The sequence below is a fragment of the Neodiprion lecontei genome, chromosome 3 (assembly GCF_021901455.1).
Source record: "Neodiprion lecontei isolate iyNeoLeco1 chromosome 3, iyNeoLeco1.1, whole genome shotgun sequence".
NCBI lineage: Eukaryota > Metazoa > Arthropoda > Insecta > Hymenoptera > Diprionidae > Neodiprion > Neodiprion lecontei.
The window spans coordinates 40,334,530-40,359,196 of record NC_060262.1 but is presented as its reverse complement, the minus strand read 5'-3'; the positions used below and the strand labels follow the sequence as shown (position 1 = coordinate 40,359,196).

Sequence of the window (24,667 nt, the reverse complement as noted above, 5' to 3'; positions counted from 1 at the left end):
TTAAGCCAGAGGCTATCACCCGCGAACCACGAGCCATCCGACCGCCGTAGCGAAGTTGCCGCAGTGCAAAAAAAGTTGGTCGAAAATTCTCCATTTGCACGCGAGTAAGGATGTGTGAAAGGAAAAATGACGAAAAATGATGTTATAAATTGTACGGAAGCTTGCCCGGTTCCAGAACGTGGAATCTCTGTATAAATCGAACTCATTATAACCCGGCTTTTTCTAAACACTTCGTTTTCTCCTTACCACGCTCTGTGCGGAAAATATTAAGAGAGTTGGCAAGCGCTTTCGCCGAATCACATCGTGCGGAAAAAATTTTCTCCCTTTGAAAAATTTCAATTGTAAAAGCGCAGATGGCCGCGGCTGGATGATTTCGATCTGTGAATGGTTATCAAGACGCAAGACAATGGCAAAAAAGTTTCGAGGCTCCCGACAGATTTACGAGCGGTAACGCGAAGTCTGATTCAAATGGGACGTGGATACGGGTAAAGGAATTTTGGCATCGTTAATTGGGGGTGAAAATTTGTACTTGTGGATTACTTAATCGTGCGTACCTACTGAAATAATTGAGGGAGAAGTTATGGTAGGTATGGACCTTCACTTTTTTCACTCACATTACATGCAATGAACTCCCTTTGTCGCGAACATCCAATTGTGCTCATGATATAACGTTCCTCTTTACAGATTGGACGGAATTTGTGCTTCCCGAATTTTTTCCATATTAAGATAATTCCCTAGGTAATAAGTATTAAGGAGTTTTACGGTATGTGACGGAATTTCTCATACCAAATACGCAGGCGAAGAAGCTGCTCTGGAAAACTCCGCTGGGTACGAGTAGCTATAACTGCTTTATAGATCCGTCCACTCTACAAGGCGATTGCCTGTCGCTGATTGGCTTCTTCGGAACAAAGAATAACGCTCGAGTATATTAGACTGGGCACAGAGAAGCTCTTTGTTCCTTACCCTACGTCTCAATTTCCATAAATTTCACGTTTAAAATAAGCCAATGAATATAAAGAAGACTCGTACATACAGCCAAAACCTAAATTCCGAAAATCTTCTTCGGCGAGTTTTGATTAACGAAAGAGCAAGACTTACAGATCAGAAGACTCGATTGGGTATAATATAAATAAAATTTTGTTGTACTGTGAATTTTTAAACGAGTTGCTGATTTTGTACCACACATTGCGTCAGATTGATTTCCGACACACTGTGAAAAGGTCGATGTTAATTTCCGAGCGTACAAGGTGCACGCACGAAAAATGGTAATCCCATTGGAAAGCCTTGGCGAAAATTTCCTCGGAGATGATCCGCCGTTTCCAAAACCCCCGAGAGCATCTGGGAAACTTCCCAATCGTCTCAATCGACTAATACCTTTGGGAATCAGAGCTGATAGGGATTCAGTTGTTGATCGACCGTCGTTACGGGCGATCGAATAAGATCCAGAATGCCTAAATCGTTATGATCGAGCTGCTGTGTTCATTAGGAAGTCCAAAGCCAGCATCCTACTCGGGATCCTTGCGTCAGAGAAGGGAAGGGTTCTTTGGGGAAAACTCTCTTCCTGATCATTGGGAATTCGGTAATCACGTTCATCGCCTCTTCTCATCAAACGCTGCGGCTTCTCTATCAAATATTTTTCCAAGTGTTGGGGCGTCTAATTAGTTGCCTACCAAACGTCTGATCCGAAACGACGCGTCCTCTCTCTAATGTGTATTTATTTACTTATAGCCGAATTTAATAGCCGAATACTACAGTCTGCGAGGAAGGCACTTCCCGCCAATCTCCGTCCATCGAAATCAATCCATCCCGAAAGTGCACTTAGCCGAAGCCAATGTCGTTGCGTTCCGGCTCCAGGATAACCTGCTTCACGCAAAAGCTGGCCTGATGATTCATTTCACTGGCCGCTCAATTCTTCTCAGTTACCCGCGTGATTCACGCTTTTCGGGGAATGGAAGGGAGAAGGATCGCTGTTCGCACAATCCCGTACATTGCAGATAAAGCGCTTCTGCGGCTTGGGCGTTAGCAACTTCTATCGACGAAATCCTGTTCCTGGGAAAAACAGACGAATGGGTCGGAGGCCGGGTTGGGATATAGACGATGCGGTTTGGCCGAGCCTTTGGACCGCGGTTTTTGGTGAATGTACCGCAGCAAATTCCGCCTGACTCGAACGTCACCCACAGTTTGGGTGAGAGGAGATACCGAGTTCCGCGTTCTCATTGTTTTAGGATTCGCGAACGTTGTTACTGGAATATCGCCCGGAAGGACAAGAGACAAGGGGTAATTGTGCTGGCCTAAAGCTGACTTGACTCGGGTTCAAATCGACGATTGATTCATTTACCGTTGAAGCGTTCATTCTGTTCCGAGAAAGAATAAGGCCGGATCGTCGCTTCGCGTTATGACGCGCCGAATGGATTGGGTTGCAGAAGGACCCTCCATTAAGCCAATAATGGACGAAGATGAACGCGGGTTCCGGGAATCGGGGGAAATTGGAGAATAGAGGAGAGCACAAAACACGTCGAGGCGCCAGCACGGTGTGATTTTGGTAAATGGGCGTTCGCAGCCAGGCTACCGTCCCCATTTTCCATCAGTAACGATCATCGACGGTTGAAATCGATCGACGCTGGACGTTGCGATGAAAATTCGAACCCGCTACATCGGGCCACCACGCCACGTATCCACACTAAAATCCGTAGTGGAGTATCGGCTTGATTGCAAGCAAGGACGAGAGTACGTTGGTAAAGGGTCCTCGTGATCAATTTACCAGGACAATTGCATCGAACCTGCGACTACCTTGATTACCGCCCGACTGACCCTCGCCACACATGGGCTCTCGATCCATTCACGTTCTCAACTCCCCATCATCCATTCCGCACCGGCACTTGTGTCTCAGACACACGTCGACTTGCCATTCAGGATGTCCGATGGGATGCTTACCGCGCGTAGTTGGCGACGATGAAGGCAAAGACTTTGGTATTGATTCGAAGGTTAAATTTCAAGCGGTCGCCGAACGCTCGGCGATCGAACACCCCGTGTGCGGATGCAGATTCAGCGTGGAATGTCGTCGGGTCACAAGCGTTTCCGATAGAGTCGACACCTGTGAATCCATCAAACTCGGATGCCGAGGACAGAGACGTCAACGGGATAACGGGCAGGCCAATGGACCTGCTTGGTAATCCTCCTCTCACCCGGATCATCGAACCGATTGCTCTGGCAGTCGCCAATCGACGATAATTTGCCGCTGGTTAAGTGGGCCGAGCTTCGAACGGACGGATCTTCCAACTTCTTAACTCCGCTAGGGTCCTACGGATACTTGTGTAGGTATAAGTACCTTCGGTTCATTATCACGGACATTAGCATCTAGGATTCCCGCGGCTGTTGACTTTAAGTAGGCTGCAAGACGATGCTAGATTAAGTACCTGTCGCAACTTTGGATCAGATAACAGTTACAAATCAAGACCTTGTCTCCCTGCGCCATCCCTGCTGCCTAAACCTAGTTCACCATGCTCTATCGTCCGCTCCGCGTGTTCTCTGCTCTCCTCTCTACTGATACCAAACTTTCGAGCCTCGTAATTACGAGTTTCACTAATTAAGGATGCGCGAAATTATGAACGTTAATTATTTACTAATTAGCAAAAGATACGTCATGTCCCTCAGTTCTGTATGCGATAGGTGCACGCATGCGCTAACGCTGTTACGTATAATAATAACATCACCGTCTCATTCTCATGCGGATAATTCGTAATTATTGCCACGTTTACAGATTCGAAACGGACATCGTTTCCGGATCTTAATTTACGCAACACAAATCTCAAAATTTCTCGCACTTTCTCACCTGCATCTTTAAAATAGCTACAATGATCGAAATTCGGGTTCTTTGTAGGGTAGCGGTAATTAAAATTCGATTATACGTACGTAATATCTATATACGTATGTATGAAGAATTTCGGTCAAGACACCATTCTTCAGGACGGAGATCACCGTGATGAATAACGAACGAAAGCATTATCTGTAATCCGTATTAAATCCTTTGACAAGTAGTCAAGTTCTCTCTCGACTGGATGTGAATGACGGGATTACAAACTGGTTTATCTTCATCTCTGGACAATTTGACAAATGCCCCGGGGGCAGATCTGCTGGTTTAAATTCATCACGCGGTGTGAGTACATTATTAACACGAGTCAATTATATCTTGTGAAATCCCGGCGATGAACGCCTCACGTTCACAGACCTTCAATCATGGGATTTACGTATCCAGTATGCAGCAATTCCGCTTTATTGAAAGTTTACTCAGCGCTCGAAGTCTGTTGCAAAGTCCAACCTGATGGAACGAGCAACATTTCTACAAATAGCATGTAGTTTTGCACTTTCCACGTTGACTGTAATATTTATAACGCATTACTGTTCGGACGCAAATCGTTCAACGACGGTTATTTCCGTTCCGGAATTCCAGTACAGTGTATAAGATCGTCGCTCGTTGAGTCGAGGATGTATTTCTACGGAGCTTACGGCTTATCACCGTCAACCGGGTGACCGGGTAACCAGTTCTAACCATTCGCCAAACCACCGACCCTCGAAAATGGGCCTTGGACGTGAGCCAGACTTGGAATATACGCAAGACTTCCTCCTCCAGTATTACACGCGCTCTGTGGTTACCAGAAGGGATACGAAGCCGAGAGTAAGCCACATACATTATGCACTCGTCGAGGCAGCTGCGAAAAGCTCGCGGCAAAACTAGCGCTGGTATAAAACCGTGCGCCACCTTCTCGTGCTAAGAAATAGAGCAAAATACGTTTGGCGAGTCAGCTCGTTACTGCGGGACATTTATACAATACTCGTCGCAGACTTTCCTGTTGAACAGTTTTTCCAAGGACGTCGAAATTTCAAGTATCACGTGAACCAGTGAAAAACAACCCCCTATTTTCATGGTTTACGCGCTATTTTATCGTTGACATTTTTACCGCAACTTTAACCATGGTTTCTCCTCTTTCGTTGCAAACGCGTGAACGCAGATGGACTCCGAGTGTTTTAAGCTCGTTAATGGGTGGTGAGGCAGGTGAGGGAAGGGCGCCGATTGGGCAAACGGCTTTGCCGAAGTCGTTGGAAGGGTTGAAGACTCACCGATGAGGTTTTTACCCCGGACGTTCCAATGTAGTGTAACTAATATAAATGGACGTCGGAGGGTTTCGAACGCAAGATCATAATTCTCAATCAGCGGATCCCCTCGAACGAGATCAAATAAATGATCCAGAAGCCCGCGGGTACACATATACAGGAAAACAGCCAGGAATACCTTACAGGTATAACAGGTATACAGTCTGCGAGACCATCGCGATCTAATACGCTTTCCACAACGTCAAGCAGCTCCGTTATGCCATCAATCTGCACACGGATCAGTGTACCAACGTTACGCGGTGGGTAATTAATGCGTTTGAGAATTGATAGCGGTTCGTTTCTTTCAACCAAAGTTCGCTGTTCGCGTCCCCCCATCCAACTTGACAAGCCTTCAAGCGAATCCCGTTACAGGCGATTCATTGAGCTTCGAATGTGTTCGACGAACTTCAATCGGTGCGACTATACGCCAATGAACGAACAACCACCAGTAAATGAACAAGCTGCAGAACGAAAAGTAACTTTAAGATGGCTCTTGGTTCACTCGAGTATTTACCATGTCTTGGTTTGTTTGTAACGGGGTGTCTCGGGACTTGGATGCCGGTGGAAGCATTTTGATGACCTTCCGTCAACGAGTAGAAGGATCAGACGAGAAGGAGCGTTAACGCACCTCGGGCCATGAAAGGTTCGTGGAAGACGATCCTCAGCGGCTGGTATCAGGACGATAAGGTAAGAAAGACGTCGATGTGCCGCAGGGCACCTACAACAAAACCGATGTTTCAGTCACTTTGGGTGAAACTTGATTGAACTTTCCCCTCTTAAAATGACTCTGGAATGTTTTATCGAACTGCGATATCCTGCTTAGAAATTCCTGCTGCGGTTCACCGCTAGACTATATGTGGCGGGCTGGCTGTTCCCCGTTTTTGCAAGCTTTCGAGGTCAGCGCGGTTCGCGTAACGTAATCGTGGAGGAGGACGAGAATGTATGGAAGAAAACCGGCGAGCACCATTATGTAACAGTTTCTTTGCACAAATCTGACTTTTTTCAAGCCCCCCTTTTTTAAAGGTTAATTCCAACGCTCCGACTCGTTCGGCTAATCGTTCTGCGGCTGCCGCGTTATTTGTACGCGCGATCCCGTCACGTTTGCGGATTTATTTAGCGGAGGGCGAATAAAAAAAAAAAATTAATAAATCGATCAAAAATACACAAAAAAGGAAAGAAAGTAAAAAAAAAAACAAAAAATACGGCGAGACGGTTTTTTGCATTATACGTTCGTCCTTTCCTTCGGCGGATGGATCGATGAAACGGGAATTAGCTCTCCGTGGGATTTTCATCCAGCGACCACTTCAACCACCACGCGCATTTTCTTCCTGCAGGCGGTTGCCACTCGATCTTGCCTCTTCCCACGTCCCAAGCGAATCTTCCTTCCTTCCTTTCTTCCTTTCTTCCTTTCTCCTTCGGGGGATCCTCGAACACGACGCCGCGACACCATCAAATATGCAACGACCCTGCCGCCTGCGTCGAGATGAGAACAGTTGATGAAGAGCGTAAAGGGAATAAGGCTACCCATTATCGCGTGATCACATCTTCCCGGCTTTTGGGCCACTTCTGGTTTCATTCCCTCCTTACAGTTTCCCGGTAGGCATTATATATATATGTATATAGACCGTAATTGAGGAGTTTTAAAAAATCCGATTTCACTTTTATTCCTTTAATCAAAGTATGTAATATATCATCTTCGTTTCTCATTTCAGTTATCATACATACTTATTTTCATCATTTCCACCCGGAAAAATGATTCGTTTGAACCTAAACGGTGAAATTTTTTTTCATTTTCTTTCTCTCTCTTTAATAGGAATGGAACACGATTTATATTTCTTTATTTCTATACGTAGATTTTATGAAGCATGGTGAAAACTTGTGTATCGAAAGCTTGAGAATAATTTCGACTTTTTTTTTTCTTTTGTCAATAACGATCGCGGAGAAAAAAATCACGAGCAAATGCAATGACGAATCTGCAGTTTGAATTGAGGGTGAAGAAAATAATAAGAAGCGGAAAGTGTAGCGAAGCGCTATTAAAGAACTACTCGCGAGTCGGATACAAAATGCGAAGCAAAACGTCTACTAAGATACTCTCATCTTATGCTAGTTGAAGGTGTTCCAGGTGTGGAGGAAGTGAGAAAAGGATAGAGAAATGAACGCGGGTTGCAGTTGTCTGTTTGACATTCTCGTTTTATTCCTACCTTATACTACAGTCTGCACACTCGAGATGGGAGAGAAAACCGGAAGGGGAAAAAGACGAGATAAGAGGAAAAGCGGGTGAGAGGGGCGAGAAGACGCCAAGCGGCGCGAATCGTCGTTATGTATTTATATTTCATTTTTATTGTTGTTTACAAAAAAACAAAAAAAATTGTAGAGTTCATGTAGAATATAAAACTTGAGTTTGGCAATACTTTTAGCAACCTTGTATGCTTTAAAACAGTGCGAAATTAAAGAGTTCGTTAGTACAAAGAAAAAAGTTGTAAATATCGGCAGATAGGAACGAAGTTTTAGTTTTAAATAATTTAGAAATTAACATCATTATTATCATCCTCACAGATGACATAAAAAATGTACTTGTCAAAATCATGAAGTGTTAGTTTAGATTGTAATAACTGAAAAAATTGAAAGATCTCACCACATTTTGCGAAATTTCAAAGTACTACTGTACAAGTAGTTTTCGGAATTCACTGACTTATCAAATGAAATTCAGTAACATTTTACAATTTTATCAGATTTTTCATACTACTGACCACCCTGTATAAATAACCATAAATTTCGTCTACAATTTCCACAGATGTTAAAAAACAAAGAAAGAAAAATAAGGAAAGTTTCAAGTTCTTTTCACTACAGTATTTTCTCTTCACCCTAGCTCTCGATTCCAAAAATCCCCGATGATCTCGAAGAAGTCAAATGTCAAAGCTTGAGCGTCGCCTGAACACCTTACCTTTTTAGAATTGAATAAATCACTTTCGCGAGTATACAATAAGTATACAAAAAGAATTCATTGACAAACGTGTATTCAAATAAGTCGGAGATATCTTAACTGATTTAAATTATGCGAATAGTTATTCCGAAGATATTACGAGCTGAAATGAATTTCAAAACTCATAAACATTCATACACTAATTAATAAAACCATACAGCGAATATTACAGTTCGTATTTTTAAAAATTTTTTTTTTGTTTTGTCAAAACACTACCAGAGGAAGAAGCGACTTCAGGATCTCTGCTGTGAAAAAACTGTTAGAGACAGGAAAGTAGGAGTGAAGAAATTGAAAATGAGAACAAACAAACAAACAAACAAAAAAAAAAACATTAAAAAAAAAAAAAAGTACACACGCCTACACGCAGACTGAAATCGAGGAGGAATGGAGGGGGGTGGCGACGACAAAAGAAAGAGAGAGAAAAAAGGGAGGTGGGGGGAGGGGGCGGAAGGAACAGGCTGCAAAGGATGCTTTTTCTAATTTCGTTCGGAAGATAAATTTCTCGGGAGGCAACCGGCGGGAACAAGAGCCAATTCCATCTTGAGTTCGTTCCATTCTCGCGAACAATTCGCGTGTCGACGGACGCGGTGGCATTTCTTAATACAGGCCATACGTGACGTATTGTATTCCTCCTTCTTCTACGTCCGCCTCGTCCGTGGTAACGCCGTTTTTCCCTCCAGCCACGCTCCGCACTGAGAAATATGAGCCGTAATTTATGGGGCCACCCGTTGTATTATGTATACGTACATGTGCGTATGTATAATCCAATCCGAAGCAGTGAGAAAAGAATTTTTGACGTCCGTCCGTTTTCCTCGTCGTAAGCCGTGGCAAAAAAAAAAATAAAAAAAAAAAAGAATTAAAAAAATAATAATAAAAAATGCATGTACATATATAATGTTATAATTTAATAGTCATAGATTTTTGCGCGGATCATCTCTGAATCCGCGAGGTGAAAGATCGACTTGATATTATTTTCCACACGAAGACTCGTGGTTTTTATGTGAGTAATATCGAAAAATAGCTCATGAGAATATTAGTAAAGAAAGAAAAAAGAAAAATTTAATATCGCAATGTGAATCAAACCGTTGAAAATTAATTATCGGAGGGTAGTTATGTTTATATATATATATATATATATATATATATATATATAAGTTTATCGATTGACGGAAAAACGACGTTTTTACGTCCCCCTACGACAGTTTTACAGATGAGGAATAATTACAACCTGCGATATATAATAGGCGGGTGATTCAGTTTTTACGTTCCGGAAAATAAACGCCCGCCACACCTTCCGAAATTGGATACTTTAATTAGAGCGAGTACCGGGGGATTCGATGTATGTATACATTGATATATAGGTAGATGACTATTATACCTGCACGTATAATTTACAATTTCAGGTTTGACAGCGGCTTTGTGTCGATAATTGTTACGCGGCTATCGGACTCGGAAATCGTGTGCAAAGGAAATAGATCGTTATCCCGGGCATGATGTGATCAAGGGAGCGACAGAAAATTTTCCACGTAACAAACACGTCAAAATTCACTTAGTACTAGTATTTTTTTATCGTCCGTGTCAATGTTCTACATCAACAAAACAGTCGAAGCAGGAGAAACAGGGGAACAATAAACACAAGTAAACAACACAACACCTATATTTTGAAAATTTGTAATTCGATAACCGTAATTTATTACACTTGATTAGATTAAGAAAATTCTCTCAGAAGGATCGTCAAATAGTCGGAAAATACTTTCTAACGAAAGGAACAGAAAAGAATAATAATATTTGACCAAGCGTGTTTTACTATCGTATATATTATGTGTATATATATATATATATATATATATTCAACTTGCAACAGATTCTCAAGGAAACAGGATAACAAAAAGAAAAAAACAACAACAGAGAATGATAGTAATAATAAAAATAATAATTTTTTCTTTCCTTAGGCTAAGAAGCAGAAGCAAATCCGCCGTGAATCCGGAGGGTAAAAAAAAAAAAAAAAAAAAAGAAAAAAAATACATCACGCGTAGCTGTAAATCAGGGGTAGTAAAATAAAATGGAAGGAACATAAAAAATGAGTATAAAAGTCTCTCGAGTAAATCCGCTCGGACGTTTGACCCCCCCGATGATTCAGATCCTCGGGTTTCAATTCTATTCTGCGAAAAGCTGACAAGACTACTAATGGGAGTAACACGAGCGTGACGATTTTGCGAGTTTTCTTTTTCCGCCACGACTGCGATTCTTTCCCCCTTCAATTTTCATTCTTCGTTATGTTTTTTTTTTTTTTTTTGTTTTTGAAAAATTATCAACTGCGGAAAAATCACGTTCGTGTACAATTTGATCAAGGCACGAATCTATAACGCGGATATGACGCGCAAACTCGAAATAATTAATATCCAAAATTCCTACGAGTAGGGCGTCGAATACCGCGAAACGTAATTACTTTCGGCCATTCCCGTCTAGGTAGCTAGATACCGGCTCATTATACGTACGTTTATGCCACGGCGAACCTAGGCACACAATCCTGTGCATACTAGCCTGGATAAACACAAGACTCTGTGCAAGACATACACTCAAATAAATTGACGCCTGGCCATCGTAATATCGAATATTGTTCGGGAGTTCAATTTGCTTGTTTGAAAAAACTTCAAACTCAGGATCATCAACGAATGTGCCAATTCTAAGACATACTGATTTTCGAAATTGCCCGAAAATTTCAATCACTTTATTTCCCAGGTCTTCGATTGAACCGTTGTAAAATTTTCTGCGCTTTGGATACTGACTAAATAACAGATCGATAAACTTCTCTACTTTTTTTTTTTTCAACAACCCATAATTAATTTTTGCGCAGGAATTCAGCAAAGTTTTTCTATACGTTTTACATGTGTTGTAGTTTCTACTTTCAATTCCGTAATTTTTTATGTTTTCTCTTGTTGGAAGGATCAGCGGTGGATTTTAACCGACCTCGATTTTCTAATTTCAAGTTTATATAATAAATAAACCGAGTCTAAGAGTTTGGGATGCGAGCGACTCTGCAATGTTATTGCGCTTTAATGAAGCTCTAATTAATATTTCCACGGGCTATTAAAACTGTTTTTAGCAACGTTTTGTAATCAGTCTCACGGTGTTTATGTAATTACTGTTATTATAGGCACGTTGTGTATGGAATGACTTATAGAGAGAAAGATGCCGAAATTCGCCGTCTCTTATTCTACGTCTGTATAGAAAGGCGAGATAAATTATACATATTATACATATATATATATGTATATACACATATAGCGGAAGTAGAAAATTTGCGCGCTGAATACTAGGAATAAAACTTGCGTTGTTAATAAAGCGGTGCGTTATTTCTCAACGATAATTAACCGCTTTTTACCTACTTTAGTTTTAGTCTAAACTCTCTCTATAAATTGCAGGTCTACGTCTAGCTTACATATAACGTGTAACCGATTCGACCGATTGATTTCACCTTGATGATAAAATTCTGGAAGTATGAAAAGAAAAAAAGGAAAGGAATTGGAAGTGAAGAGAAAAAAATTAAAAAAGAGGAGTGGGATAAAGAGAGAGAGAGAGAGTAAAAAAGAAAAAACGAAAATTCTCCGATTGCAAGTATATCAAATGAAATTGATAAGAGTAACACGGGATACCGGATGATGGAACGCTCCTTTCGCACAATCGATTTCAAGTTTGATATACGTATGCACGGGAAATTCCATTGTCATCGGTTAATTGTTGTTATCGATTAATTAGCGATAGCCAGTTGAGACTACTGTCTTTCTACACAATAAAACCTAGGCGCAAATTTTCACGCGCGCATGCAGCTGCATTTATTTTTTCATATTTTCCGGCTAAATATATATCGATACATACAGCTGAGAAGAATTTCATTTGTTATAGTTAAACACGTTTACGTATTCGTATACGTTTCCGCTTTGAACGGTGCTTAAACGAAAGCAGATAGAATATCAGTTAAATTAAACATTAAATTCTCTGCGAAGAAAGTCTCGTACGGCAGTTGTATAGTTATAAGAGTTCTGGATACAGATTCCTACTACCGAACACTTACCGACATCCTACCGGGACTCAAACCCTTCTCCGCGATGAAGTCACTGCGGAGAACGGTTTGAGACTGGGTAAGACGTCGGTAAGTGTTGGGTAGTAGGAATCTGTATACGCAACCCTCATAGCTATGCTACTTACGGCATATATATATATATATATATATACGCTTTGCCATCGACTGACAGCAAGATGGCGGCTGTGGTACTATAACGCAAACATTATGAATAAAACAATCGAAGAACAATTCAATTTCATAATTTTTTTCCTTCTGTAATATCGATTTTATTCCTTGAACAGAGAAGCCCAAGATCATATTGAAAAGTTTTACCTTTTACATTTATTACTTCATTGGAATATTTAATTAGGGCATAACATTTTTTTACGCGCTGATTAGTAATCACTGCAAAAAATGGTCATCAAAATTTGTTTTCGGTATAAATAAACGACAACCGGCCTTAGATAGTTGAAAAACTACTTATATTTCTTAAATATAACTCTTCGAATATGGAGCGGCAAGAATTTCTCAGCCCAGGGCTGCGCGAACTCGAAATTCGCCACTGGCGGTAGGCACATCAACTTTTTCCATGTTATACGTGCGGATCAAACCTTCGAATTTAATATCAGAAAGTGGGATACGCCTGTATTGCTGTTATACCTACCTATAACGCGTGTAGGTATAGGCGTCTGTGTGTCTCTGAACAGAAACACGAGGCAAAGACTTTTCTTATTTCGAAATTGATTTTCTTCGACCTCCGACAAGAAAAAACCTCGGCGCTGTTCCATCGCTCCCTCTATTTGTGTGCATAAATGTACCTGTACATATACGCCCCCTTGTTCCGTTCAGCTTTTTTTTTTTTTTTTTTTACGTAGGTACACAAGGTACAATATGTATACATATACATATCCACTCTGCCGCCGCATCTTTGCCAAAATATTTCAATCTCAAGTCCCGCGGAATTTGTTCGGAAAATTCTTCTTCGAATTTTTCTAATTTTTCTTTATTTCTTTTCTAAATTTTTCTTTCACTGTCAATCCTCTACAGGATTACATTGTATACACTTTAGGAATTCGGTACGAAAGTTTTTTTCAGTTGAACGAAACATAACGATTTTTCGACTTCATAAATTATTGTTAAAATCGTTTCGTCATATTTCGCTAACTCGATCGTGAAATTTTGCTTACCGGATATTTGCGCGACTAAATCATTCTAAGCTTTGTTTATGCCGCTACAAATTAGTGTTACGAGTATTACTCAACCCATAAGTCTACTTGAACCTTCTCGCGATTCGAACGGACCGAACGATTGGAAATTATACGCGACTCTCGGTACGGTGGTTACCTGGAAGGTATAATACATAGGTATGTACATTAGATACGTGCCTACAAGGGCCAGTATATACTAAAAGCTGCAGAAGATCGGATATTTCAATTTTGCGTAAAGAAGATCGTCGTATATTTAGCATGAAATTTTACACCATTTATACATTTTATTGAGTATTCTTTTCAAAAAATTTTTTCCCGATTACAACATGAACTCGAGATTTTGTCAAAGAAGAAACACATTCATCTGATTCAGAATTTTCCACTCCGCAGTCATTTGGAATCGAATATATAGCATAAAAATGGAAGTAAAAAAAAAAAAAAAAACAATAAAAAAAAATTTCTGGATCACCGAAATATTTTCTATACGACGAACAGATATTTGTTATCTAAGACGAAATTTTTTCGCCTCGTGAAGTTTGTTCGTCGTTTCTCGAAAAGTTAATTCTGCAGGAGACGGTAACTAGGATAAAATGAAAATGGTTTTTAACGGCGCAGAGGGGTATGAAAATTTTTTTTTTCTCCTTCAAGATGTTATTTTCACTCGCAATTGAATTTCTTTTCGGAACGGTGATTTAAAACGGTTAAAGAGTTCCCGTTTCAATCCCTTCAAGGGTGGGAAAGAAATACGTTTGAGATTAAACACTTGGGTGAATATATAAGGGTAGATTTTTGGGGGATACGAGGAGGAGGAGGAGGAGGAGGGAGAACGCCGTGAATCGAGATTGGAAACTTGTAAACCGTTTTTTCGATGTACTTGAAATAAAGAACATTTGCTACGGTATTGCAGAGAGGGTGAGAAGACCGGGGTGGGGGGAGAAAAGGGAGGTATTATTCCGAATATTCGGAAGCGGAAGACGATGCAGCATTTCGAAATAAGACGGAAGATGAACGGGCGAAGGAGAGGAGAAGAGAAAAAGGGTTGCACAGGGTGAGATACTCGCCAGATGTCCGCACCCGCGCCTCTATAATAAATTACACATCTCTGGATTTAATTAAAAATCTTAAACGGCGCCAGGATAATATAATAATAGTCCTCGACATCGCCGAGAGTCTCGCAGACTTCTTTCTCTCTTTCTCGCTTCTCGATTGCATCATAAAAAACGACTCGACCACGCGGTAAGCGTTAGTATAATATTTGAATTTTCCTTGTACAACTCGCGGCTCGAAACGATATTTTTATACCCCGAAATCGAAAACCTTTTAGCATATCAAAAAGTAGAATTGTCAAAAAATTTTACGGTCAATATCTGAACTGAATTTTGAAAAAATCGAAAAGCCGATTCGTTGAAATTATTAATACTTCGACGGTTCTACATTTCTACTTTCTATGTTTAAAAATTGTAGACAGTGTTACGTTAATAACTGAATAGAATCGGCACCCTTTTACTTTTCGTTTTTCTACACCTTTTTCAACTTTTTTTTCTCCACGCTTCCAGTACGTGCGATTTTTTTTTTTTTCTGCGATACCGAGGCCACCGAACGGTGCGCGAAAAGCCACAAAGATTTGGAGCATCATCCGAATTGACAGCTTGGGGAAAGCGGTTATTGGAGCTCGAATAAAAGTTTCGAGATACTGGGTATTAATAACAGACGCTGCTTCGAGGCAAACGTTGTATCGAAGTTAACGCTGCCGTCATAGCCTTAACTGTTCGCTTGTGGCCTACATTTCTTTTCTAGATCTCGCAATACCGCGACAAGCTGCTTCTCTTTTCCTTACACAATTGTTATTGATTCATTTTTATCACTGAAGTTAATTTTTTTTTTTCCGTGACTATACGTAATACGCATATAAATTTAAATGTAAAAAAACTATTGGAAACGTTGGGAAATATCTGAGAGGTTAAATTGATTTAAAAAAAAAAATGATAATAATAAGTAATTGAAAATTACTCAGAAGGTCAAATGAAATTTGAATTTCTATATATTATACCTGCATTGTGGACCTGCTCGAATTCTTGAAGTTTGCTACCAAAAGATTCGGCCTTACCTGCAACAAAGTGAAAAAAATTTTATACATCGTTATGGAGATAATGTGAAAATAATAAAAAAGAAATTCCTAAAAGATTACCGCGCACAAAAGTTGTATGTATAAATACATGCGTCGTATTTTATTTTCAAACATCACACCGTGAAGTAATTCTTCCTAAAAGAATCTTTTTTATCCACGGTATATAATAGTTTGCGAACTCATTAGCGAATGGGGTAAAAGCGGGGTACGTAAGAGATAACGATAGCGTTATTAAAAACGTCATTAGGTATAACGTCGCATAATCGATCGGGTCGAAGGAAGTCGCTGCGTCACCTGGTAAACTTCAGAAGCTCAAAAAAGCAAAAAAAGCAGAAGTATAATAAGGGAGTGAGCGCCGCGACGCCCTCGGGACGACTGCATCAGTGGGGGGGGGGGGTGATTAGCCGCGGTTACGAGGAACGACTTCGCAAACAAAGAGGGAAAATCGGCTTTTTTTCACCCACCTCCGTTTTCCCGCCTGTTTAATTGGTCTCCCACTCCAAGCCGGCCGGATGGTGAGCGAAAGACGGGACGAGGAGTAAAAGGATGCGGTTGTACGTGTAGATCCGTTTACACACATACGTAGAGAAAAGGAAAGCATCTGTGGATCCATTAATAAACGCTGAACCCGCTGGCGGGTTTCTTAAACAGACGGATTAAGCTCCGTTATAACGCTTCTCGTTTGGTACCCGACCTTCTTGCTTCCTCTCGTTCTTTTCTTCTCACTCGATCGCAAGACTAGTCTCATTTAGCTGCAGGTGTAATTGCACCGCCATCATTTCTATCTATTCATTCGACAATCAAGCGGCGTTTGAACCCTCTAACCACAATCCCACACAATTTCCTTGCCTCCTCAAGGACCGCTTTGAAGTCCTAACGAACCCGAGGGATTTTCACGAGCCAACGGTTGCTTGGAATCTCCCGCTGCATTGTTTCTCAAGCCTTCTGCATTTGAGAGCGATCTTGCAGGATCTTCTAGAGTCCGGGATTCGATGACGACCAGGATTTTTACCCTTGTGCATCGTACGGATGCAGGCTGATATTCCTCTTTATAAATTTACTACGAAATATTCTCAGAACAGTAGAGGCACTCGGTCTAGTTTCCTGTTTGGAAAAGATTCCAAGGAAAAGGGGAGCGAGAAAATGGCGAAAGGATAATCGAGACAAGAATCTACGTCGAGTGTCAAACCTTCGTTTTTTCACGCTTTTTATTTTCCTTACACGCTCTTTTCTATTTCAAACTTTTCATCATCACTTTTTCCGCCCATCAGCGAGACCGGAAACTTTTTTACTTTCCTAAGAACGAAAGTTCAGGCTTTTAGGGCACCGGGCCTTATCGCGACGCGGACTCACCCTTCCTCAAATTCTTGGTCAGAAATCCTCGGAGCGAAGTCTCACTCCTTCGGTGAGGGGTTACGTATATCTTGATCAAGTTGTATTTTTGGCTAAACTTTTTGTTTTTTTTTTCGCCCCCAGCACCAACTTGCGGAGCAATACTTCTTTTAGAAACAATTTTTTTCAGCCAGTGATTCAGTCAGATTGATTATCGTCAGACTCGTCAGAAATTTTATCGTAAAATTGGTATCCCCTCTGCTTGAGAAAATAATTTTCAACCATTTCCAGTACTCGATGACGACGCGTGGTCAATTTGATAACTTCATCAATAACGAATAGCAGTGTAAAAAGCAGCAAAACTAGCGCCAACTTGGTGAATTTTATTACAGGAACTTGTGGACGCGACGAAGAAGCACAAACGAGTTAACGAAGACACGTTGAGACGAGATCCATAAAAATTTCGTCCTTCCAGACGGCGGAAGGAACACGTAGTGGATTTTACAAGCGTGCTGAATTCCGAGATGGCAGTAAAAAGAAAAGAGAAAGAAATAGATATAGAGAGAAAGAGGATGACGAAATATAAATGAAATATTGAAATTACAAAAGTTTATATTACACGATCGTAAAATTCTTTTTTCCCATTTTCCTTTCACTACACGACTGGATGTATAACAAAAGGTTCGAAGTGATCCTTTGTTTTTTTTTTTAATAGCGATTCAAAAATAAGAAAAAATTAGCTTGTTCCACGCGGTGCGTAAAAGAATATGCGGTTAGTAAAAACTATCGACATCCTTCCAGCGACTTATAAACAGGTTACACCGGAGACTCAACTTCGTAAATTAGCCGCTTGGCTTCCTGCTCCTCTCTTTGTCAGGGACATAATCACTTAAAGATATATCTTCCATGAAGTTTATCACTTAGGCGGGGTCTATCAATACTGCTTAATCGCCCGGCAAGTCACTTTGCTCAAACTTTGCTCAAGCCCTTCCCCTTTCCACCTTCCAGCAGGACACCGCGCGTCCTTGAATCGAAGAATAACCGAGCAAAGATTCACCAGACCACGTTCAATCGTCTGGATCTATCTACGCTTTAATCACTGTACCCAAGAATCCAATTTCTTTTTAAGGTATGTATATAATCTTTGCCACGGCTGCAGTAAAAAAAGAATCCCGGATATGGAATGGCACTTTCTTTTCATCAAATTATACCGTCACGGTCTTCACTTCGCTTTTTTCCTCTTTCACTCGGCACGCACAACTTTAATATACCGAAACACGGTTTGTTTTTCATTCCTCGTGCTTCACCTACTGGCAAAATAAAACAAACTCTGATAAACCGTCGTCATCGGATTTGTTTACGGACGTTTCTCGAGAAGCAAAAAGTCACACCGTCGCGTCGGTCTTCTTGATCTAGATAGCTGCCGATGGAACCGAACGAAAGTTGAACGCGGTGTGAACGATAAGGACGGAAGACGAACGTAAAACGGGATACATATTGCGACGACTGATTAGAGAAGCCGAAATGATCTCGAACAGGCCTGGAGCTGCTCAAACCCGGATATTCGGGGCAATCAGAAGTGACAGGTTGCTCTAAGACTAATCAATCTATTACCGTCTCTCGGGCAACGAGGGTTGCGTTAGGTTTTCGTTACTAATTCAGGATGCCGGCGAAGCAGACGTATATCTCAAGAGTTTAAGCAATAATCAAAGACTAAGCTGGGTAAACGTTCGCGTGGCTTTGAACCGTCATGAGGTACCCAATCCTGCCTTTGCCAAACATCTGATCGAACCGAAATCAACCACTGAGTCATTATCATCTTGTTGAATAATTCGGGCTGTATACCGTTGGGCAAATTTAATCTACCTAAGAAAATCGACCCCGCCGCCATTGGTACCCAAATTCATATTGCAAAGGCCTGTGCAAACACACGTGCAAAATGACTCTCGTCCTTTACAAGTTTTGGGCAACCCACCTTGAAGCGTTACAAGTATCATGTTTTCATAAAAGTTGTAGAGGGACGGAGAGTGCGCTTCAAGAAAAATGCGGTGTGGATTCTGTAGACGATAATAATTTCATTTCGATGTAACGGTATCTAAAGTAAACTTTACGAAACTGTCACTAAAACTGTGCAGTAGTAGTCAGCACCGATCAATTTTAGGTCGATTTGAACACCATGCGTGGTGTTTTAGATTGTAGCAGTTTGCTCGTCGATGGAAACCGATATTCGTAACCGCATATTCGATTCGCCAAAAGTTTGAGCCCACCAACAGTTTCGTTATAATAAAACCGTGTCCAGGAAATGAGTTGCTAAAGTGGAGTAGACGAGTTGGCAACTGTTCGGGAAAAAACGCACGACAATGCAAGCGCCCTGAGCGCTGGGTGAAAAGCACGGGAACAGATGGGAACAACAAGTGGAGACACGTCGTTACCACCCAAAGTGTATGTTGCACACGTGTAGGTACCAGCGGTTTTCTCCGAGGTACTCTTGCGGTGGTTCGGATCGGATGACAGAGGCAGGCGGTGGCGGAGAGGTGAAACTTAAGCTCTTAAAAGCCGGCGTCCCCTGGAATGGTCATTCCTTGGCGGGATATTACCGTCGAGTAATCGATCAGAGTAAAAGAGGCTACGCCTCGAGGTGACGGAATCTGCAAACGAATACCCAGAGGCGGGAAAATTATGCGCACGCGAATCAAGCCTTCTCCGATCGATCAATTAGAGCTTTGGCGAACAAGGCGACGCAGATTCCCGTCAGGTTTGCACTTCGACGGTCTCGTCGTTGCGGAATTCTAGTATTCGGACTGTGTCTCACGAGGCATGCGTTGATCGTCGAGTTTCTTCAACATTGGACCGGATCTCGATTGACGTGAGAATAATTTTTTCGTCATTTTCCAGCCAGTCGTGGAACTAGCGACGGTTGATAACGATGCGCGGCATGACGTCAGGCGAAAAATATAACCTGCTGTTGACGTCGGGTTTTAGCCACCGAGCGACTGTCCCCGGCAGATGACCGCGACAGAATGCGACCCGTTTTCGACGAAGCTTTCAGCTTTCAGCTTTCAGCTTGCGAAATCCCGTGGAGTTTTCCGAGTGTCCCATTACTGCGGGAAATCAAACGCTGTAGTTATCGTTAAAGCGGTTGTATGAAAAGAATATTGATTCGTTCGTTGCTTCAATCTTGATCGATCATCAAGCGAAGGCGACATTTCCAAACGGTGAATGTCTTGAGGCTGTGTGTCAGGGGTCGTAATGAATGTTCCGCGATGATTACGCATCGGTGTTGGTACTACATGTCGCACGACAACAGAATTTCATTTGGAGATCGAGGGCAACGATTAAAAAGAATGTAGTCCTGTGACAGATGTCGCGAAGAAGGCAATTAAAAAAGTGTTGTAATTACTGATTCAAACTTCTCAGATGCCCGTCAAAGCGAGAGGTTACGAAGTGCCTACAAGGTAGTCCAATTCTAAACCCCCAGGAAGAATTTTCCTGCTGGATATTTGAGTAGGCTCAGGTTTTTTCAGGCGTCCCTTTCAATATAGCTACACCATCGCGTCCCCGAAAACAAGGATGTATAGGACGTACAGTCGGGATGAAAGTGTTAAAAAGTCTAACCCAGGATACTTCGATAACATCAACCGAAAAAAGGCCCTACGATGCAGGCATTTTTTCTCTGGATCAAGATCTGGATGTTTTGAATATTAGATTTGACCCGACAAACTACAGTAGCGCTTGTTAAACCATCATTTCACCACGTGTCACGATTGTCGGACACCTTTTTCTCCTGACTGTACCTCCTATATATCCTAAAACGACACTAAAACAACAGTGGAGGGTGAATTACGTGAGATTCCTTTCAGGCTAAGCTGAGTTTATTTCATTGTGCTTTAAAGTCGGGAAAGAAGTAGGCAGGGACTGGACGAAGCCAGCAACACAACGGGCGGTGTGAAATGCAGATCTTTGCAAATATCTTCTCGGGTTTGCTAGAAGTAAAGGAGAAGTAGAGCACCTTGCGGATGTCCCAGCGAATTCAAGCGAACCGGTGTGTAAGAGGTAAAACGGGACGGATAGGTGAGCTCAGACTCGGGAAGAAAGGGTAATTGGATTTTAAGCATATGACCCGTTCGGGACGCGACAGTAAATCTTGGCTGCACTCGGTACTTTGAGCTTATTAGAGACTAGAGACGTTCAAGGGGGAATTCACGCTCGAGGGATTTTGACTGAGTTGGAAATTGGTTATGAGGTTGAGATCCATTGATTAAGAATTAAGAGGGGGCGAGAGGAGGGAAATCCCGACGCTTTTCAAGCGTTCCTTCTATCGGATATAAATTTTTATCAGACTCATTCAATGAGTGGCCCGGACACCCGGATTAAGTAAAACTTACGACCGTTTTGATAAGTTGGTTTAATCAACCGAGAGGAAGTCGAGATTCAGTTTTAATTAAAAGAGGTTGCTAGTCAAGCCTCAGGTACCTTCCATTTTCGAGAGAGAGTTGCATTCATGCCAATACCATGTGGTAATAGGCAAAGTGGTAGAGAGCAGTGCTAGTCGGTGAGTTCTGAACTGGATACCTGTTCCCCCCGAATGAGCCGATTCTCCAACGGCACTTGGAGCTTAAACAATTCGAAGACAATGCATTACGCTGTCGAGTTTTACCGTTGACATGATCGTCACAATGGACTGTGTTATGTGCGGGCGTAATAAAGGGTGCAGGATTGCTTTGTGTGTTTCCAGAAAACGGGAAGAATCTGAAATGCCCCGGAGTAGATTGAAACCGTAAACGCGTACTTCGCAGAAAGCGATTGAACGGTCTCATAAAACCTGATTCTTACGTAACAAGCTGAGAGAGTTCATCCGAGCAGCTCGAGTCCATTCGTTGTTACCATCTGCTTTCCATTCCGAGCGAAAAGCTTGAGAGTTGAGATAGAAATCGAATGGCGTAATTTGAATTGGCACTCCTCGACTGCTGCTTCTGCTGCTTTTGTTGCTCAGTTTATGTATTGTCGTCAATGCTCTTATATACCTCGTGTGTTTCATTCCGGCTATGCTTCTTTTACTACCTCCAAGTGTAGCGTGAAATGATCGCAGGACTCGTCGTTCGTCAAGTGTACTTCACTTAAAAAATACGATTATAGAGGTAAGAAGAAACTAACAGTGCTTGTCGGAGGCCAGGTTTTAAACAAATAGAAGAAACACTACGAGAAACCTGAATAAGTCTCTTCTGTAATAATCCTTTCCTAGATATTCGACAGTGAGACTACAAAAAGAGGAAGAATGCAGCTCCGGCAGGTTGTCGGATATGACCGAACATTCTCAGTTTTAAATATTTCACCAGGAGCGATACGTGAACTGGCATCGTCTGGTCGAAAAAGATTTTCAATACGCCGTTTATCGAACTGCAAAATCCATCGCGTGATGAGACTACTCAACGACACGATACTCGATCAATCCCTTGACTGAGGGGAGGAGCGTTGATAAATATGTACAAATATGAGAATTATTCATGCCCCAAGTTATATATGGTGTATCTACTCGGAATGACTGACTGACGGGAAATTTTTACAATTGTGTATAACGAACCTGTGGTACAAACCGGTTGTCTGCGCGCGTCCTCGCGACCCTTCTGATTGCCCAACAAACATCATCGAATGCGTAATTCAGGAGGGAGCGAAGCGGCGATCGCGGAAAGGGCGGCTTCCATTGTTTCGGTGGATTATGATATTGCCGTCGAACGAACAACTGGGGGATTGGGGTGATGGTGGAAAAAAACAGTGTGTACGGATACGGCTTCGGGCTGTATCAAAGCCCCGAATAAGGGACTGACGATACGAGAAAAGCTTTTCGACCTGTGCTTCATTCCCGAATGTAGAAAAAAATATGTATGTGTATAAATAAAAAAATAAAAAGGTAGGGACATTGCACAGGGTGAAAGAGAAACGCTTTCACAGGTATTCGAACCGGTATAAATTCAATCGAAAAAATCGTTATATTCTCGAGTTCACTTCGCGGTATCAGGATTTGAAAATATTGAGTGTAGGTGATAGATATATGTAATTCACCTTTTGTTCTGTCAACTTTTTTTCGTTATAATATTTTCCAAATAGGATCAGAACGGCGAATACAGATGAGGCTGACGTTAGTAACGTTAACGTATCGAAACGTCAGGGAGAAAATCATTTTTACGCAATTTTAATATGGTTTCGAAGGAGTTATCTTTTCAAAATGGGAGTATGTCTTGTTTATCATGGCTGGCCAAATTTCGGCCACTGATAAAGGTGCGAAGTAACGTTTTTTCGTAAACATGCATCGTTACAGTAACCTTACTAACTTTATTCTCACGAATACTGTCTGCATTAACGCAAATGAATCCCAAATGAAACCATAGCGTACAATTCAAGTTTCTACGTTGAGAGAAAAACACGGTTACGCATAGTTTTCTCCAGGTCCTAATTCTTGATTCGCGGTGGCAGTTTTGACCAATTTCGATGGTCTAACTTGACCTATAATGAAGAACAATTTTCACTCTACTTGTCCATCAATGTAGTACTGTAAACGTGCGTACGGCTTCACTCTGGTTCTCTTCATCAAGCATGTAGTTGCGGGACGTGTAAGCGATGGGGTGAATTTTCATCCACTCAAAGGTATTGGCTTTTGGTTACGGACCTTGCATGAGAGCATTCCAGGCAAAAAGGGGTCAGGACATCCTTTTTCGGCTGTGATTCTTGCTGTGCCGCGGAGACTTAGGAAGTCAACTTGTAGCTGGCAGGTGCTTTTTCGTCCCTCTGGATCATTCTCTCTCTCTCTCACTCTCTCTCCATTGCGATGTGATCGATACAGGGTTTCAGGAACTCGGTAGGCCGCCGTCGCCGGCGCGTCTACGATCATTGGAATGTTGGGGCGACGTACGAACGCTGAATCGTGAATTAGCAATCAAGCATCGTAGGTATTAGGGGACCGGGTATCGGGAATCACTGATCCGGAGATATTTTTGGCACGCCATTGACGATTCTAATCAGCATTTCTCACGGGCCATTCAGTTTTACAACCTCCCCGTGCCATTTTCACCCGACATATATTGCTGTGCTGTGAAAGCCGGAATCGCGCTATCGGTTTGTACCGAAAAACGTCTACGTACCTAATCATGAGGTCAATTTCGACACTTTATAGCACTCGATTGGAACTTGGCTCGTATTTAATCGAAAAAATTTCAACGATCTCTGATTTCGTTCTGTCATCAATCAGTTTTTGGTACATTTCCAACGGAATCAAATGCCGAAATAGGACGATCGTTAGTGTATTAGATTAATTCGGTAATCGCCCGCAATACGGGTACACAGATGAGTGTTATGAATGGTCCAGCTGTCTTTTCCAGCTTTCAACTTGCACCGATGTATTTTCACGCGATTTATAATTTTATCGTCGGGTTCGGCAATCGACAGGTTTTATAATTAATTTCAGGTGCACCTCGAGTGCCTTTTACCGTACTGTTTTACTTTCTAGTCATTTTTTTTTTTCTCCCTCCTCTTCAGTTTCGTTTATTTTCTTTTACGTACGGCCGAATCGGGGATCCACTGCTGCGGAAAACCGATGAACTAAAAGAAAACGAATAAGAAAAAAAAAAGGAGTCCTTCTGCTCGAGCTGTTTATGATAATACGAAGCTTCGTCTAGCCGGCTGTTGCAGCTGCACTGTAACCGAGTAAACGGCCAGCCCCCGGCTGATACTTTCGTCTCCGGGGCTTTCGAGGATTCGCTTGATGTTTATTCAATTTCAGTTAACCACCCACTATTCAATCGCCC

The 24,667-nt window shown here is 41.8% G+C and overlaps 1 protein-coding gene across 3 annotated transcripts in view; it reads right to left on the bottom strand.

Annotated features, from left to right (window-relative positions):
• Positions 1 to 24,667, bottom strand: part of LOC107223649 (polypeptide N-acetylgalactosaminyltransferase 2) — a 158,699-nt gene that overhangs the window by 44,722 nt on the left and 89,310 nt on the right. The window contains exon 2 of one of the 3 annotated variants that reach the window (XM_046734087.1): positions 15,459 to 15,515. The exons of 1 other annotated variant lie outside the window; for it this stretch is intronic. In XM_046734087.1, coding sequence (XP_046590043.1) covers positions 15,459 to 15,515 — 57 coding nt within the window. Of the gene's footprint in view, positions 1 to 5,665; positions 5,745 to 15,458; positions 15,516 to 24,667 lie in introns of those variants that run through there. One more of the 3 variants, XM_046734089.1, reaches the window with a different exon arrangement.